At 39.1% G+C, this 19352-nt stretch overlaps 1 protein-coding gene across 5 annotated transcripts; it reads right to left on the minus strand.

The window, feature by feature from the left end:
* Window positions 1–1778: 1778 nt before the first annotated feature.
* On the minus strand, window positions 1779–19131 carry LOC114873650 (repetitive organellar protein). 5 transcript variants are annotated; one of them, XM_029182215.2, is made up of 12 exons: window positions 18654–19131; window positions 16946–17014; window positions 14236–14576; window positions 12807–13087; window positions 12041–12550; window positions 11523–11918; window positions 10442–10967; window positions 10225–10322; window positions 5542–5653; window positions 4448–4821; window positions 4165–4376; window positions 1779–3764 (listed from the first exon to the last, which is right to left on the minus strand). In XM_029182215.2, the coding sequence occupies exons 2-12, from the start codon at window positions 16999–17001 to the stop codon at window positions 3587–3589; spliced, it is 3084 nt and encodes a 1027-aa protein (XP_029038048.2). In that variant the 5' UTR covers window positions 17002–17014; window positions 18654–19131; the 3' UTR covers window positions 1779–3586. The 5 variants fall into 5 exon arrangements, with proteins under 5 accessions (XP_029038048.2, XP_029038049.2, XP_029038046.2 ...); XM_029182216.2 differs by lacking the exon at window positions 18654–19131 and adding an exon at window positions 17242–17299; XM_029182213.2 differs by lacking the exon at window positions 18654–19131 and adding an exon at window positions 17092–17221.
* Between the last annotated feature and the right edge of the window lie 221 nt (window positions 19132–19352).

A 19352-nucleotide genomic window follows, 5' to 3' on the forward strand; every position in this document is an offset into this window, starting at 1 on the left:
TTGATGATTCTGTTAATTAGTTTCACCTGTTCATAGGTTGCTACCTTTGAGATGTCCTTCTAAATGGTGCTCCCACTCCGCCCCCTGCCACCTCATTTTCCTTTGGTTCCTGACGAAGAGGAGCTTCCCGGAAACTAAAGGGAAACGTACGGTCACTCATTGGTTTTAATAGGGGTGTGCGAGATTCCGAACTTCTGTCTCCTTCTAAAGTTCATATCCTCGAGACGGGATGATCCGCGCACCTCTAGTTTTTTTTTTCATTTTAAATATGCTGCGAAAGCGATAGATGTACGGAATCGATGATCAAAATAGGAACGCCACATTTTTGACTAATTGCCCTGTGCCTTCTTCCCTGTTCTGGCTTCACCGTGGGACATTTTTTTTTTTTTTTTTTTATTTCTGCGGCGAGCTGGATGAAACGTTTTGTATGAATTTCGATAACTCGAGATACGAAAGAAACAGAAGCAAGACGAAGCGGAAGAAACTTGTTACAGCATATTTTATTATTATTGTTTAGTTATTTACAATCTGTATATTATTAATTAATGATAATACGATTAAAGTATTTTGTAGATAACACGCGAGTCTATGGAACGTTTCCACCATCGATGAACACGATGAATTTTAATGCGGTTAAATCGTCGGATAGAAAAGGTAGATCTTTTTCATTACCGTTTAATCTCTTTTGTCCGACGACTTTTTTCCTTTCTAGACTGATGATTTTTTTTTTTCTTTTTCTTTTGAATCTCGTCTCGTAATTTATGATTACAACAGTAAGAGACAAATGCATAATACGGAGCGATATTGATTGCCATTCTGGTTTCTCTCTTGTTAGGTTGTACATAAGCGTCCATCTTTAATAACCCTTTACAGATTATTATAGAAGTACAAATCGCCTTTGAACGATGATTCTAATAAAATGTTTATATAACGTAGACAGTTTAGAATATATTAAGTATCTAGCAGATACTGAATTCTGTGAATATCTCATCCTTTTTTTTTTTGGTTTTCTTTTCTTATTTTTCTTTTTTTCTTTAAGTAATTGATTTATATAGTACAAAAGAATATTCTTTGTATGATTTATATTTTTCTACAATTTAAATCTATATGATTTAATCTTGTCTGTAATCAAACTTTTAAGATAAAGTGTTTTTTTGCAACGATGAAATGTTTTGCAGTCCAATCTCTTCTCTTAAATATAAAAATAAGCGATTGACGTCGGGCATGATTTTTATAATAAATTTGATAAAACGTTTCTGATTACCTAAGTATGGATTTTTTTTTTAGTGTAAATTTTCTCGTAAAATTTTGAATGTAATTTTCGTGCTTGTTTTTTCGTTGATGTTGTTTCAGCTTTCAGAGATACCCAGTCTCTAATTAGAACGCGATCAGTAGTTAATTAGCGATTCATGCTCGTTTACAATACGTCAATGAAGCGAGGTGATGTCTCGAATTAATGAAAGGGTCCTCTCTCCACAGCAGGTCAACAACCTTTTAATTATTTCACGAGGATCGATAGTCTAATCACCTATCTTTCTTTCTGCTAAGTGTCACAGGTGATTAGACAAATTATCAAAAATATTAAAAATTAATTTCGAGCGTTTCGATTTGCTATTTCAAACTATTAATGTAGGTAATTTTAGTGCTATTCAAATTTTCAAGCTAGGTTTGGTTAGAGGACCCCTCACCCTTGGAAGTACAAGGGTTAATTAAATTTTTAGTAAGGAAAAAATGATAGGTAAATCATAGTATTGAAGGGATAAATAATATTGGTGTAATTTCCGGAGATCAAACGTTCTGTTGTTTATTTGTCATTATTTGTTCTTATAATAAGTTCGTATCGCTGTTTAAATGATTTCACGCAAAATGGTAGCGCAATGGCGAAATCAAAGGATTTCGAAATTTCCTAGATACACATTTCGCATCGTCTTTAATAAATCCACCTTATCTGGTGTCAAATCCTTAAGTATGAATACATGAAAATCAGTACGTGAATAGTTTTATGCAAAATTCGGGTAATCCGTTTTTTTTTTTCTTTTTCAAGTAGACGATTAATATACTTTTGATTACGTTTTTTTTTCTTTCGCTAAATCTAAATTGTTTCAACGGGCGGTCGATGAGGAAGCCTTGCTTCGATTTGTATGCAATAATTAATCCTTTGTTTCTATTCGAGGACATTTTTATGGTTAGTTCGTGAGATTTATTTTTCTTTTCTTCGCCTAATTGATCGTCTTCATACTCGACCATTTTGGGTGGATATGTAACGCGTTCTTCGTTCTCGTTCGCCGTCATTATTTTTCTTGATTTGATCGCAAGTGTACACTATAATTATATTCAGAGTACGATCGTTCTAAATTTTATTTCAATTTTTATACTTTTGTAAATATTGGGTTATTAAGTATGAAACTCGACAAACTGTAAATAAACTTTTTTAGTGAACAGAAATAATTTATTATCAATCGCCAATGACTTTACTGGCGACGCGGTTCTAAATCGACAAATTGTAAAACAAGTTTTATATTTATTTGCCCAGTATATCGGACTATTAATTTTGCTGTGTCATGTAAAATTAATTAATCGCTAATGTCTTCATTGGCGACGCGATTTTAAAGCAAAAATTTATAAAACGAATCGAAAAAAAGACACCCCTGCTCCTGACTGGCCTCCGCGAGAGGCTAGTGGCTTTATTAGGTACATTTATTAGTTTAGGTGGAGAGGAACGTCTTCGACTGCAGAGAACAAAGAACTAGTTCCATAGCGAGGGAGGCTTTGTCAACCTATTCGCTTATTTATAACATGGAGAAAAGATCTGTCTACTGTTTGTAACGCTATCATATAAAGGCGATACACTTGGGAAACGCATGCATGCATGGCCACGAGCGAAGAAAACTAGCTGTACAGGGCGTCTCAAAAGAGATGTGTATACCATAAAAGTTGCAAATTTTCGAAAAGTAATTGACAAACTTCTTCTAGAGATATTAGCGACAAATTCAATGATTTATTTTGGAGATTACTTAATCCTTTCAGACTGCACAAAATCCTTCAGAAAATTTCAGACTGCATAATAATACAAGATTTTTTCAATTCGCTTTGCAACATTCATGGTGTGTATCCCTTTTGAGACACCCTGTACAGATAGGAACATCGTCCGTTCGATCAGGATAACAAGGTAGGGAACTTGCTCGTTGCTACTTGATCGGCTACGTGTGTGCACGTATACGTATTACTCTACTTACAGTTTGATAACGAGAAAGCTGTAAAAACTTTTGGAAATTCTGGAGACCGCTTCCTCCTTTGTAAACAATATGCCGAAGGTAGGAGAGCTGGTGATCTATGGTACGTATCTTTGAACCCTCGTTCGGATGAAGAAACGATGGTGTGACTATTCAGTTAGTCTCTCCATTTAGAAGAGCTATTTTTATATAATATTTTTGTTTCCAAGAGGACTTTGTCGCAACAGTTCAGAGCATTGACGTCAGGATTTATTGTTGTTTCAGATCCAGGAGTTTCGAGATATCTACTAGGGTGCTCTGTGCTCGAGCCTCTTTTAATTTCCGACGAGACCACGCAGTCTCGTGGCGAGGCATTATTTTCTTACCAACGAGACGAAACCACGGTGCGTCAGTTTCGGCTTCAACGTAGATTTGTTCGGAGCGGTGCTAGTTTGCTGATGACTTCTGCTCGCCGTCTGCTGCTCCCTCGCGTTTTGCTTCTTCTTCAACGACTCCTGCTTGGCACCTCTGTGCATGTGAACGCAGCAGAAGCTGTTTATTAGCGCGACAGGCCGGAAAATATAACGTTTGTCATAGTTTGCCCGGAAGACGTTAGTGTTGGTTGATAAAAGGGAGAGCTGTGAATTGGCTATGAAAGAAAAATCTACATACAAGCTAATTTTGCAAGGTATATTGAAAGATATAAACATAATTTCGCAAACAAAGCAGCTTAAAAGGTGAAATAAAAAGGTAAAATGTGGTTGCTCGAGTACGCGAAAGCGAAATCGATTTTTCTTAAGAGTTCTCGTTCCATTTCGCAGTTAGAAAAATAGGTCATGCGTCCTTTCGCGAGCACTCTTTCATTCTTAAAGTAATCTTAATTGCGTCGAGTAGGTTGCGTCAGATGAAAGGAATTAAAAGAATAATAATTGAGGCTGAAAAGAAAACTTACAGATATCGAGTTAAATCTTCAACGTCGACGAGCATTGAATCTTGCTCCATGTGAAGATCATCCCTTCTTAAAAGTCCTTCGACGAGTGCCTCGTTTAGGGCCGCGATTCTCGCGTGCAAGTCATTTGCGACTACTTGAAGTTGTGCGACGTTTAGCTCCGTTAAAAGTACTCGGGACAATCTGCGTCTGTCTTCTCCTAATTGAACGCCAACCTGAAGAGAATAATGGAAAATTCAATTATTTGGCACTTTCATACAGGGGCGAGTTAGGATTTGAAACTCACTTTTTCCAAGCTGGATCGTACCATCTCTGTAATAGGACTCTGTTTCAGCCTTTGCCTCTCAACTTCCATTTGCATATGTGCCATTTCCTTGGCCTGTGCTAAGGCCATTCGTGCTTCAGTCTGTAATCTGGCTTGTTTGGCGAAGAAGTCAGCTTCGTCGATCGGAGCTGAACTCGAACCAGTGTCCAGCCTTAGTGGAGGAAGACTGAGCACTTGAGGCCTAACTGGCATTTGTTGTTTCTGTTGATGTTGCTGTTGTTGTTGCTTCGAGCCCAACGAAGTTGGGGTGGATTCTGGAGATACGTCGTTCTCCGAACATGGAGACTCCGTATCTGAGGGTGTTTCGTTCATGAAGCAGATTTGAAGATTCATTCCTGTAAAAAGACATGCTTCCATGAGCATTCTTTTTTTCAGTTATTCCCTTTTAAGTGATTTTCTTTCAATAACTACAAGTGCCACGTTTTGAGGATTTTGCACCACTGTGCGTCACGATCCCGTTGGTCTCCTTAATTTAGCACTGTTTGAATTAATAGTTTCACAATTTATAGCTAACACGTTAAAATAGAGAAATATTATAAAAATATGGTAGCAAGAAAAATTGAATAGAATTCATTTTACACAAAAAATTTCAGTCTAATTTTCTCTTGAAATGTTTCTCTATATTCCATTGCATCATAATTTGCAATCACTATTCCAAACACATACCTACACTAGAAAATCCACTTTCACTCAACTAAAAAGCCTCCAATTACCAGTTTCTTTCATTATTTGCTTTTTAATGACCTCTTAGCCCTCGGACGGCGGATCATGGTGAGAGCCACATTATTTTTATTTTCTAAATTTTACACTGTTCCTTTAAAAATGATTTCTCCAATATATGATTTAATATGATACATTTAACTTTAGCGAGTCACAACGATTCACTCAGGCTCCGCTGTTCAAGGGTTAAAGTAAACTTCAACGTCTCTACCTTCCGTCCAATCAATCACTGTATCGAAGCGATTGCCGGGCAAGTGTGCTTAAAATAATGTGAGGCAAACATTTTTCGAGGGTAGTAAGGCCTGCAATGTGTTAAGGGTTGAAGTGATACCGACCGCTTTGAAGCCGCGACTGAAGGCTTGGCTTTCTTCCGCGTTCAGCGCGCAAGTCTTCGGCGTCTGGACCCATGGCCAACCTCCTCCGTATCTCTTCACGGTCGTTTCGCCGCTGTGAACAGGCAGACAGAGAAATCTGAAGTGTGATTACTCGTTACACTCGGGGGAGGAAACCCCCTCGATGCATTAATCCCCTACCCCTTCGCAAGTAAAAGCTACCTTTTCAAACTGTATCGGAATCGCAGTCGCGTGGGAGCGAAGGCCATTAATGAGATTGACAACATCTTTCTAATGTCACGTTTGCATAATGTGTCGGGAATTATTCGGTTAGTGATTTTGATGTTAATTTAATGAGGCAGGAAATTAATTGTTCCCGTTTTACGCTGATTTCTGTGGAAAGGGATATGGAATTAACTAAGTACTAGGTGTACAAATTAATGTGGCTTACGAGCCACCAGTTAGCCGGCTCTGGTTTAAGAGATAAATTTGAAACTTTATGAGATTTCATTTCTCTCATTATTTGACGAGTTGTCTGGTCGCAAGAAATTTTCCTGGGAAAATAATTGTTAATTTTGTAGGATTTCCAGTAGTCGCACCTGAAGAGTTTCATCTGGATCTCCGCGTACAACTCTATCGAATCGCGTGACAAGATCTTCTCTTTCAAGTTCCTTCGATTCGTCGGATTTCTGGAACACCGCGATCGTTTCTTGCGGCTGTTCCTTGACGGGCTCTTTATCGTCCTCCTGATGCCCCAGAAATGAAAGCCAACTCGGTAATCGATGTGATACGCTTGATTACAGGCCAGTGATAAAAGTAACTTTCAGCTGTTCGAATAGCGACAGAGATTCGTATTTGAAGCGGGAACAGAAGGTGATAAAGTAATTTCTGGTGTATTCGAGTGATACTAGTACCTTTTTTAAAAGAAAAAAAGATTTCTTCTAGAAAACCCTATTTTTTTATAAGGTTTTAAAGAAATCCTTTAACAAAGATTGATAGAATGCTATAAAATAATTGTTCCGACGCAAACTGGAAACAATTCGTCTGTGAAACTTCCAATATTCAATAGATTCGATATTGAATGTCTTTGCCAACAAAATTCAGATTACCTGAGTCACTCGTGTGGAAAGAATTCAGTGGACCGAGAAGGTTAAGTTCAGCGTATTAAAAGCCTACATAGTCGAAACATTCTATTGTAATGTAGAAAAAGATATTCACTACCTTCCAATTTCAATGTTTTTTAAACATTTCAATTATCGCTCAAAACAGCGACTCCCAAAGTATCAATTAATGCCTCAATTATTCTTGATAAGAAATTTGACAAAAAAAGAACAAGAACTCCTTCTATATTGCATAATTTAATCTAAAAATCGTCCATACACACCATGATGATCAAGTGATCAAGAAACAAAATCTCTGGCGCTAATCGTTCGCTAAAAAATCAAATATCGTTTGGAAATTCAAATCTTACGAGATCGAAGTCATCGTATGTGAAGGTATAAAGGTCCGTCACGAATCGTGAGTCCTTTTTGTAATGTTTTCTCGCCTTGTTGCTGCTGCCCATGTTACCTAGATTCGCTCTAGTTATCTTGGGACTTTTATAATCTTAGTATTCCTTGTCTACTGTTTCAGAACATCGTGCACTTTCCCTTCGTCGCACTTGCACAATCTCACCAAAAGAAAGTCAACAAATAAATTGTTCAAGATGGATCGCTTATCCGAAACAGGAGGAAAAAGTGGACATGTTCGAGGAGCTGTTTAAGGGAATACCATGAGATGTTTCTTCACGCATGGCTAGACCTTTTAACGAGCTTCAAATCGCACAATTCAGGAAAGAAAGTAGTTCGAGCAATTCCTGATCAAGAGATAGACGTTTTTATCAAGTGATTTCTTCGTCATGGTACAATGCATTGGAATAAAGGTATGGTTCACATGCGTGCATTGGCGTAATTAGACAGGGGCCGGAGTAGACCTGTCTCTTTCCACTCAAAATGAGGACTGGTCCCTTCATTATTCTAAAATTCTAAAATTCTAAAATTCCAGACTTTCAGAAATCCCAAATGCTTAAATTTCCAAATTCCAAGGGACGTGGTGAACCTCAGAAAAAATCTTAGTTACGCCGTTGCATGCGTGTATCTTTAATCGTATACTTTCTTCTTGTTTACCATATAATACCACGTTAAGTTTTCAGACAAACCAGCTGTAACTAGAACCGCCTTTCTGTTCGTTACTTATTGTGTCTGGTAAATTAAGTTGAGAACAGGTATCTCGAGGTATTCATTATTTCTTGTGTCGTTAATTATAATAGAAGGCTTTCTGAAGTCTCCTTTGTTTCTGACAAATTTTTCACAGATATTTACACTAAATTCTGTGCTTTTAATGGAAATACACTCACTCTGATCCTCGACTTTACCTTTGAAAAATATAACAATCAAAGAAAATATGCGATTCTTCCAAATTATACTTTCCCAAGCTTCACTTGTAAAGACGCTAAATTACATACTAAAGAGCATGGATATTCGAGTTGTTATTCAAACTCCACGGTATCGCGCTGCAAATATCAATATCTCCTTTGACCCTGATAAATCAAACCGCAGGCGCTGACGAAACGCCTGTTGGCAAATAATGGATGCGGTTTGCAACCGGAAGAGGATAGGATTGCTGTGGATTACAGGTGAAGACAGTCCGCAATTGTATGCTGATCACTAAACGTGGTGACTTCTAGGGAATTTAATGCAACAAAGCTCTTTAGTTCTGATAGTAAAACCGCACATTTATTCTTTGGTTGTTATTATTATTTTATTAGTGTTATTTATTTAGTGCCCTGATATTTTTTCTCTACTTAGTGTCTCGATCAGAAATTTTCTTTGCAATCTAAACAGAATTTCTTTGCTCCAATAGTAACTGTCTGTCCACTTTTCCTCCCAAAAATTCAAGTAATTAAGTATAATAAATCTTCTCAATACCGAAACCTTGTTTCTAATAATCATCTGATTTCGAAGAACAGCAGATCACTGCCATTCTCCTCTCCTATCTCCTAATTAGTAGCTCCATCAATTAAAAGTTCGAGAATTATCGTTATTGATCATAGGATTTTGTATTCTATTCATTATAATGGATCCTGTTTTGAATAGCACTTCTATCACACTCTTTTTAATCACTTCACCTCACGAATTCACTATTAAAGATCTTCTTTGGTTGGGTGGAATAACGCAGAATTCCACTGAAAGTATTCACGTTTTCACCCAAGAGACTCGCACGAGAGGAGAACAACACGAGACTGGCTTGAAACGAGTCAAGTGAGCGGTGAACCGATCTTCCGGTAAGGTTTGTTCGAAGGAGGTGGTGGAACTATTAACCGTCTACAGAGGTTGTTCTAGTCTCAGATTTTCACAGTCCTCGGTGAAAGTGGTTGGCTTGTTTAACGCCCGAACGTCCACGATTATTCCTCTCAGAGACGAGAAAATTTGTCGATCTTGCCAATTATCTACCTGTTGATCTTGGACTCTCGAGGTCGTTGAGACTTCCTGACTTGAGTGCAAAATTTGCATATCGTGAACGGAAGAAATTCAGGAAATTGCAACAATTTAATCCTTCAGCACTTGCTTAGGTACACAAATTTGGATTTTTTAAGGCCAAATGTAGTTTGAGAGATTAAGGTGCCATTTTGGTGCAACTAAAATACAAAATTAAGTTAAAATTGTGGCTCTCTCCATGGTTCACCGTTCGAGAGCTAAAATATTCAATGACACTGATACGCGTACTATCATCATTTATTCTCCATTGTTATCGCTCATCATTAAATCCTATTCTAATCTTTACTGCCAAAATGTGTCACGCTCTATCTGGCAGCCGTATTGATCGTTCTCCGTGTCGACATCCGTTTCCTGTTCCCCTATTTCCATACAATGGATACTGCACGATGGCAAATATAGATCGTCTGTGGATTTAATGAGACTCTCGCTATCGGCAGCCGAAAATGGGGTCGTAAACCTTCTCGACCTTCTTTTCTGCATCAGTTATTCAGAAAACACTTGGCGCGAAACATCTCGTCGAAATTATTCGATGCGGAGATAAAAAATTCTCTCCGAGAAAAATTGGATTTTTCAGGCTTTATTTCTATCGAGAATTCAGCTTTATTTCGCTTTCGCTTTTGGGGCTAATTGGATTAAAATTAGAACTTGAAGAAAATGAATAATTTTGCTGGTCACATAAAAAAAAAATTGCTAGAGTAAGCTTCATTTTAATTTAAACATTCAAATTCTTTTTTTAACCCTTGAACAGCGGAGCCTGTTGAAGTTCCTATCTTTATTAACGCCCACCGCATCCTTTACAGCTTTATTTAAAGCAATGGAGTCAGGGTTTATCAGACATGCAACATTTATGATTACGAGTATATCTCGACCTTCGACGAACACGATTCAATCTGGTCGCGTGAGCGTTCGTTCAGTTTTATCTATGCGTTTATCCATGAGAACTTCGTTCAGGTTAACGTGAAATCATCATTTATTCCTGTTTTCTGCAAATTCTCTGATTATCCAGTAACAATATTTTTAGACGTAGTAAATGGAAGGTTTATAAAAAGGCCCCTTGTCCCCTTACCCTCATTTAATCCAGCGGGGGTATAATAAAAATTTTGTTGACCCGCAATTAGACAATAAATAATTGTGTCACTGATCCACTTACCCGTCTTTCCTCTTCACGAGCAGCTCTCAAATGAGATTCTATTGCGTCCAGGTCGATCTTTGGCATTGCTGTTTCGATGTTGTACACGTCAAAACCACCTTAAAAATCAAACAGAAATAATAGGTTACACGAGATTCTTCTGTAAATGCAAAAATAATTATAATCACTCAAGTTTTGTAATCACAGTATCCGCGTCGCTAGATCGGAAAATGTATACCTGGTCCATTATCCATATCAGCTCTTCTCTTGTCAGGACGTCTCTGGGTATTCGACGATCTAAACTGCTGTTGTTGCTGTTGTTGCTGTTGTCTTCTTTTCGCCTGGTTCCTTGCCATCTTCTCTTTCTTCCTGGTATCCGCAGTGGAAGCCTCCGGGAGATCACGATCCAACAATTTGTTCGTATCCTCGATGCTGTCTTTCATCATGTTCAGAGCGGCTCGTGAGGACGCGTGAACGGGATCGATAGCTTCCATTGCAACCACGTCAGGCACTGGTTGCACGTATTTCTCGAGATCGACCCCGATGTCCCGGCCGATACTCGACAACAAATCTATCTCCTCGAGTTTCGTGTAGGTGGGCTGCTCTTCTGGGTAACTGTCCGTGTCAGTGTTGCTTTCCGAGTCGTCGTCGGCCGAGCCGTTCGACGTGACCGTCTGACGGTTGCCTATTTTGGAACGGGTCTGGTGAGGCAATTCCTTTGCCTCGCGGATCAGGTCGATGTGCTCCACCACGATATCCTCTGCCTGGAAAAATGATGCACCTTAGGTCGCCTTATTCGTATTTCTACATCAGAACTTGTGCAAGAAAATTTCAAAGACCGTCGCTTTTTTAAAAACAAATATCATACAGGAAGAGTCCCAATTTCCATTTGTATGCCTAGGGTTCGATAAATTCTAGACGCGGCCCTGATCAGAGAAATTAGACTGCATTTATAAATCATTCACATCTGTTGGCGAATCGAGGACGACCCGTATCTACGGTAACTGGTATTTAGTCACAAAGTGGAATCAAGATCGCGGCAAAGATTCAGGAAATTTATGATTAACGTCGACACGTACATATGCGACACTAACGCAGCTAATTGTAAGTAACGTCGTTTCGGAACGAAGAACTCGGTGAATGCGATTTGTACGCGTGTGCAGTCATTAGTCTTCCGCACGTACACTCGGAAGCGTGACATCAACGATGTAAAATGAATTCTCGTTATTCTCGATAGCCAGTGCTTCAGAAATCATTTATATTCGCAGCTGACTAAGGAAAGGGTTAGGGGAAGTGAGATTTAGAATTTTGAAACCAACCTCGCCAACCTCGGCAACCTCGGCAACCTCGCCAACCTCGCTGGCCTTTCCGGAATCGGGTATGTCCTCTATCTCAGGAAACTGAGGGGTCTCCTTCACACTGGTCGACAATTCGACGATTTCAATTTCAACAGGGATCTCTCGATCTTCTTTCTCTTCTAACTTTGCCGTTGACAATTTCGTGTTCTCCGCGATCGTGTCAGCCAGCGCTTCTTTAACACCGTCCAATACTGTCCACCACTGTACAATACCGTCCACGGAGTGATTCTCCAACACAGTCTGATGCGTTTCCGCTTCGACCACGTCGTTGACCACGTTCGATTTTGCCGAGAACACCTTTTCTTCCGTCCTTGTGTCGTCAGCGCTTTCAACGAGATTTATGCTCTCAACTGGATTCTAGAAACAAAATCAATTCCACGGTCAATATTTTGATTTGACAAAATTCAGGGTATTAGACTGAAAATTTTATGAGACCAAAACTTTCTCTTCGAAGTGCAGTATAAAATTTTGAAACGAACCTCGTCGATCTCGCTGGTCTTTCCAGAATCTGTTGTATCCTGTATCTCAGAAAACTGAAGGGTCTCCTTCACACTGGTGGTTATTTTGTCGATCTCGTTCCCAATGGGAATTTGCTGTTCTTGTTTCTGTTCCAACTTTGCAGCTAACAATTTCGTGCTCTTCTCCGCGATTGAGTCATCATCATCGTCGCACAATGTCCACCCTTGTACAACACCGTCTACCACTTGCTTTTCCCACCTCGTCTGACGTGTTTTTACTTCTTTTACCTCCTCACTGGTCAAGAGTTCGTTATTCTCAATTCCAACGTGAATTTTCTCTTCTTCTTCTTCCAGTTCTAACTTCTCCGTTGACAATTTATCGCTGTTCTCCGCGATTGAGTCAGGAAGTGCTTCTTCATCGTCGCCTGTTTTCGCACATTTTTGCTTCCAGTACTCTTTCAATCTTGTCTCATGCGCTTTTTCTGATCTGACCTTTTCAAGTAACACTGCGGTGAACAGTTGTGATACAGTCTGGAAACAAAATTAATATCTTGATTTTTATTAAAACAGAGTTGATTGATTATTGAGCCCATTAAACATATATTTAGAATTCAGAATTTGGTTCTGAATCCTTCAATTCTACATCTTCGGCATGGCAGAGAACGTGTTAATATAACGAGTTAACTTGCCTTCTTTAACCAACAGGTTATTCCCCCGACAAGAAATCCGATCAGCGTAAAAGGCAAGTCAGACACACTAGACAGAGAAGCAACGAAAATCCAATTACCGGTATTTTGTAGTCGTAGAAGCTCTTCTTCTCGTTCTTTTGCACGCAAAAGTAATTGATGGTGTCCTCGTCGTCGTTGTTGTTGTACTCGCACAGCCAGGGGTAATCTTGTTCGTCCTCAGTCAGATTTGTGTCGTATAGATGAGACGGTCGCAGGTGTTGAAAACCTAGATAGTTAGGGTTGACGATACCTCGCGAAGGCAGATTTCCTTCCTCGGACCAGTCGGACCACTCGGACGGTGTCAACTCGTGGGACGAGTCTTCGCGAGAGGAGTTACGCCCTGCGGAATTTCATGCCCGTTGCACATTGCCGGAATACTGAATAATCGGCCTGATGCAGCGGAGGCTACTGACTCATTGCAGTAGACCAGACACTCGACCAAGGGGATTTTAATTCAATCGTTTTATTCGAATACGCGCCAGTTAAACGTTTCTACGTATACAGGATGATTCATTATTCGCGGTGATAATAACTCGAATAATTCTCTGGTGTTGATGAAAATTTATATTTAATTTAAGAGAAATTATTAATTATACTAGTTTTACTAGAAATACCAGTTTTTTGTCTTTTGTATTATTTCCAGGCATACTACCGTCGATTTTTATGAACATAAACATACGAAGAAGCAACGTGCTATAAACAGATACGCTGCTGGAGACTTTAATCGAGTGCACGTGTGCTTCAGGAATTTGTGCTTGGAGGCCAGAGACTTTTCGCTACATCGTCATCTTCCCTGGGGATGTTTAAGAGCAAGGGTGCCCGGGACATCATTTTCTCGGAGAAACCTGATTTGATCGCGAGCCTACACATGAATCCATGTATGTACCTGCATCATTAAACCATAAGTGTCATGGTTAATGTCAAGGGCGATGTCATTCTTAGAATCCTTCAGGGTCGATCTTAAATATCGAAGTTCGTGACTTTTATGACAACAAAGAACGTAAGTGACTTATAGTTTCCTTCCTAATTATGCATGAAACTGAATACATTAAAAATGAAGAAATTCTCCTTTTTAATTCATTCCTAATTTGGAATATTGTATTCAAAAATATTTTTTAAATTTGATAAGCAATGATTCATTTAATTTATCTTAATTCTCGATTGACTCAGACTTTGCCCCCTTAAAAGGGGTAATAAAATTTGTTCAAGTAAACGTTTACACACGAGTAATAAGGGCGTTCTACCCTCGGAGCGCCATTTTCCGTAAGGAAGCCTATCGTGTTCCGTATTGTACCCACATTTTCTAAGTCTTCGTATGTTTGTTTTGACGAGTACTACATGCTTATCAAGTTGCATGTTATTAAAACGTTTAATTAATATTGGACGCGGTGGATTAAAAAAATTCGTCTATGCCACTGATGCGAGTAAATGATAAAAAAAAGTCGAGGATCGAAATTTGAAAGAATTGAAATTGAACCGCTCATTTACCTTCGTAATCGTCCAAGCTCTCGGCGGAACTGTTCTTCCGGATCCTCGGCACAGTCAGGTTGTTCAAGTTCTCGTTCTCGTTCTCGTTCTCATTTTCGTTCTTAGTCTCGTTCTCGTTCTGATTCTCGTTCTGGTTCTGGTTCTCGTTCTCGTTCTCGTTCTCGTTCGAATTATCGATCTGCACGTTCTCGCGAGTGATCGCGAACGAGGACCAGGTAGTGGTGTCCTCGGCGACACGGAAGTCCTCGGTGTCGGCCAAGAGGAAATCGTTGGATACGTCGTTGTTGTGATTTTCGATTTCCACGCTGATCGGCTGGTTCGGCTCGCTCCTACGAAGCTGACTGTGAGCGAGAGACAGAGGAATGAGTCCAAGTGGATCGATACGTTCCGTTAGCCGCGGCTCGTACGATCTATGGCGATGCAAATATAGGTAGCACACCTACGTAAGAACGTCTGCGAGGTGGCACGAGCTACTCTGCTCACCCACATGGACGCACTTTGCGAGGGCATTCTTTCTCGCTCGACTGCTTGAAATTCTCCAGCACGAGGCACTGATTCATTCAACATCGATGCAAAATATTCATGATGTTGTAGAAGAAACTTTTTCTACAATTTTTTTCCGAAAAGCGCTCTGATACCGCGTTAGATACACCTTTTTCTTCGCGTTTCATTTCTACTTCAGCAAAGGTACCATTGTCACTTCTGTTGACCCTTAATTCAAATTCGTGAGCATCTACATATTGAATTTGATCTCACTTCTAGTTTCGGTCATTATTTCGGTGTTCTTCAGGTCTTTGTGCATTATTACGATTAAGTACCTTGTATAATTAAATAAAGTATACATAGTTACGTGTCTACTTGACTTTTCTCAGGGAAAGGAATATTCAGCAATTATATGAATTACTTGTCTCTTGACATCTTTAATTAAACTACTATCCACTTGATATTTTTGGTATATTTTTTCATGACGTATAAGTGCTTCATTAGCAAAGTGGTATCGACAGTTGAAATTACAGATTTTTTTAAAATCAAATGCAAACATCATGAATATTAAAAATTTATCATTTAAACTCGTTTCCGTTGAATTTAAGGATCGATCGAGAAGGAATGGACAGTGCGTTTATGTGCGTGGATGTGCGATTTCATCGATGGGGTCGTTGATACTTTGTATGACGTGTATGAATCGAAACAACGTCAGCCAAGCAAAATTAAGCAAAATAAATTAAATTAAACATGTAAACAGGGATACCGAGTTCATTTATTCGGGTAAATTCGTTTTAAGTGTTTTAGTTTGTGCAAATTACATAAGCGTGTAAACTTAGTTTAACGAAAGTAAAACGCCATACAAAAACTTTCTAATAATTTCGTGTAGTTGATCTCTAAAGGCAGGTATAATGGTAAAATCGAAAAAAGAATAAAAAAAAATCTTTGTACGTCGCTAACGAGACATTTACGCGTAACAATGATTGTTTATTCAACAAAGTTACGTTTTGATGGATAGGAGGGGCGGTAAAATCATTCATGCGACAATCACTTGTTGCGATCTGTTACCTGTACAGGTGTGTGTTGTTGTGTGTGCACTGTTTGATGCGTTCGATCAAGGGACAGGGTTAAGTATTTACAAACGGAGACATCGATAAACAAAATCTAGACGAGATATCGTATTTTGATCAACATCATAAGAAGCACGTATACCTTGAATGCGTGAATGAACCAAAAAATAAAAAAAGGAAAAATAAAGGAAAATTAACACGAACTTTGAACTGTATCAATAAAGGGGGACCGATTAGAGTCAACACTAACCTTATGGTTTTTCCTTTTCAGTTAAATGCCTTGGCATTGCTAATAATAAGGTACGGAATAAATATTCTACAATTTACACTAGATAAGTAACATTTAAAAGCTACTCGTTGCTAGATCTCAGTGAAACTACGTAATCGAACGTGAGCTAATTATACTAATTCTACAAAAGATTACACTCTCTTCATTGTCAATTTTGAGAGAGAAAATTCTACAACATCAAAGACTGAATGAACCTGATGGAATTATGAATTTCACATTCCCTTTTTTAGGGAATGCTTTTACAAAGGTTTCTGGACCTTATTACATAATCTCTCAGAAATTATTTTTTGCCGGGATGATAAACTGTTGTTTTCACTCGGTATAACAAGAACCCTCAACACTAGCGCTACTTGCACTCTATTCGCTGTAAAATTGCTTCACTACGTGATATACAGAAAATAAAATATCTTTAGCGATGTACCACTAAATAATTGTCTCAGAAATATGAAAATTAGAGGAGCAATTAATAAGCAGAATTACAAGTACATGATACCACGTTAATGTTCCTTATGCAAAAGCTGAAGCTTACACAGTACCACCTACTTTTTTTTTTTACAAAATATTATTAACATTACAATTTTATATATATATTCAATTTTGCTTTCCACTGTATTATGTACACAGAGATTGAATCGAAATTATAAATGAAAATCGTCTCCTCCAAAATAAAAGAACAGAAAGATCAGAAGGAGGAGCTAAATAAAATCACTGAAACGTGAGACGGTTATTCGCGAAAGCCACCCCAGCGCGAATCGTTAGTTAATTATCACACTAATGTCAGAAAAAGCTCGAGGATGAACGAAAGCGACGTCGAAACGATTGAATTGGCTACAGGACAATAATACGAGAGAATCCTTAATGTACTTACTTGTTGTTCAGTCCTCCAGGATGCAGCGGCGCCGAGACGGCCTCCCTGATCCGCATATCGGATCCTCGTCTGAAAACAGTTCGAATAAAGTTTTATATCGCTCCCTGCAACTAGTAACACATGCACGCGCACGTTAACACACGAACCGCGTAACTATGGTATTCATCGATCCTGCGGGATCATTTTTGCAGGCCGGCGAGAAAGTGAAAAAATACACGCGTGTGTCGAATCGATCGTGCAAGCAAAGTTCCTCTACCTAACCGAACACGAACAGGGAAAAAGGGAATGGGACTCACCGACCGCCATGTTGAAGCCGTGCGCAAGGGTGCTCGCGTTTCCCGTGGTTTATCGATTTGCAACCAACACCCTCGTTTCGTTCTCCTACCTTCACTCACCCTCGCTCATTTACCTTCTCCTTTTCTCCAACCCCCTATCCCTACTTTCCTTCCCTTTCTCCCACCATGTGCAACGTACAGTCGCGTGGAACTTAGGCTTCTCGTCCTTAGGTAATCTGGACTTAGGGTACCTTCGCCTCGTACCGATCGAAAAGTACATTTTTAGGATTTTACTTTGGAATCGAACCAATTTTTTTTGTATTTATTTATAAAGGGACGTGTGGTATTATGCTCCTCTTCATAATTGCCCCTCCACCCCTTCGGTGATTTTTAGATTGTAATAAAGATATCTCGTAGATAGATGGATCGAAACGTCACATTAAGGGGAAAAAAAATTGAGTTTTATTTTTCTCGGGAAGCCAGATTTGATCACGAGTGTATAACGATTATTGCCAAGTAGCGATACATAGTAAATATATGATATCAGATTTTGTGGCGCCATCGGATCTTACTGTCCATGATATATATTTCAACGCATCCGAGGTCGAAAGCAATAAATTTTGTTCTTGTGTTAAGTGTCGTGACATACATACGGATATTTGCTACCATTTATCTGCGTATTACACTTCACGTCCTGTACAAGATTAATGGCTGTGAAAATCGTTGTCGAACATCATGAATATTCATATCTGATTTGAATTATACAGAGTGTTCCACTGGTTTGCGTAAAAATACTAGTGTATTCTGCGATTATAAATCAGATTAACCCTTTTACTACAACAGCATCTACCAGAAACTCTATTTGTATTTTTTTTTGCATTAATACCTACACGTGGGTATAATAATGGAGAAATAATAATTAATTGATACACCATGTATGTGAAGGTACTCCAGCAGGAATAATTTATTATATTTCAATACAAATGTTTACGAAATTTCTCTGTAAAGAATGAATTTATAAATAGGTCTTTAGGACGTCATTCTAACTAAGTGGTTTTATTTTCAGGTCCTTGGCGACTACCCAGAGGGACCATGTCTTCAGACGGCTCTGCCAGTACCAAAGATGTGTTTTTCCAGTGATCCACGTGGTATCGAACTGGTTTACATAAAAATATACCGGTATGTACAACTTCTGGTAAAAGTAATCGCAACAAGCAAAATTAATTTAGCATAAGTCGTTTTGAAATTTGGATTAGCCCGCGTTACCGAAACGGAAGTGGCCGTACGAAAACGCGTCATTCGTTAACTTTGCGTCACGTTATGCATTTTAGCTCCCCCATGATGTCTACGCCTCTGCGCACATACTATGGTGACCCATTCCACGAGCTTATAAACGAAAGAATCACGTCACCTCTTATCTTCTATTTACTCACTTTCTCGTTTCGTATGCAGCTGCTGACAGTTTTCGGCCGACAAAGCCGAACTTCTTGAAATCTTACGAAGCCTCCGACGAACCCTGTCCTCGCATTCCACGAGATGCACCAACGTGAAGAGATAAATAGACGGAGAACACACTGAGATGGTTGTATATCTTCGATGTGGAATTCTAAACGGATTTTTGTTCCTTTTCAGTTGGCAAGATCGCAAGAAAGATGTTTTGGATGCACGCGCGAGTAACGGGAGGAGACTGCGAGAAATGGTGTCGGTGTTCGATCTCTCTTGTACTGAACCCTCGAGTAAAGGGTGGTGCATGCGCGTTGACGAGCGTCGGGGTTACTGACGTCACTGCTTAGGGTGAGAGTTTTGTTTTTGTGAGTGGCTCGATATTGAAACACTAGTCTTCTTCTTCTTCGTCGTCTTATCTTTTGTCAATCTGAACTGACAGGAGGATTTCCATTTTTTAATCGATAGCGGATGATATATACTTTGGAAAATAGGTTTCTTTCAGAGCTGGAAAAAGTTAAGGGAAAAATATTTATGAGGGTCCCTTCAATACATTGTCATTTTCTCCAGAGATGCCTACTGAGAACTATCAGTATCCCTGGAGAAGCCTAATTTAATCGTGAGCATAGGTAGATAATTTCTAGCAGGTAATACGGTTCGTATAGAGTATAAATTAACCGCCTCGCGCT

Source organism: Osmia bicornis, chromosome 13 (assembly GCF_907164935.1).
Source record: "Osmia bicornis bicornis chromosome 13, iOsmBic2.1, whole genome shotgun sequence".
In the NCBI taxonomy this organism is placed as follows: Eukaryota; Metazoa; Arthropoda; class Insecta; order Hymenoptera; family Megachilidae; genus Osmia; species Osmia bicornis.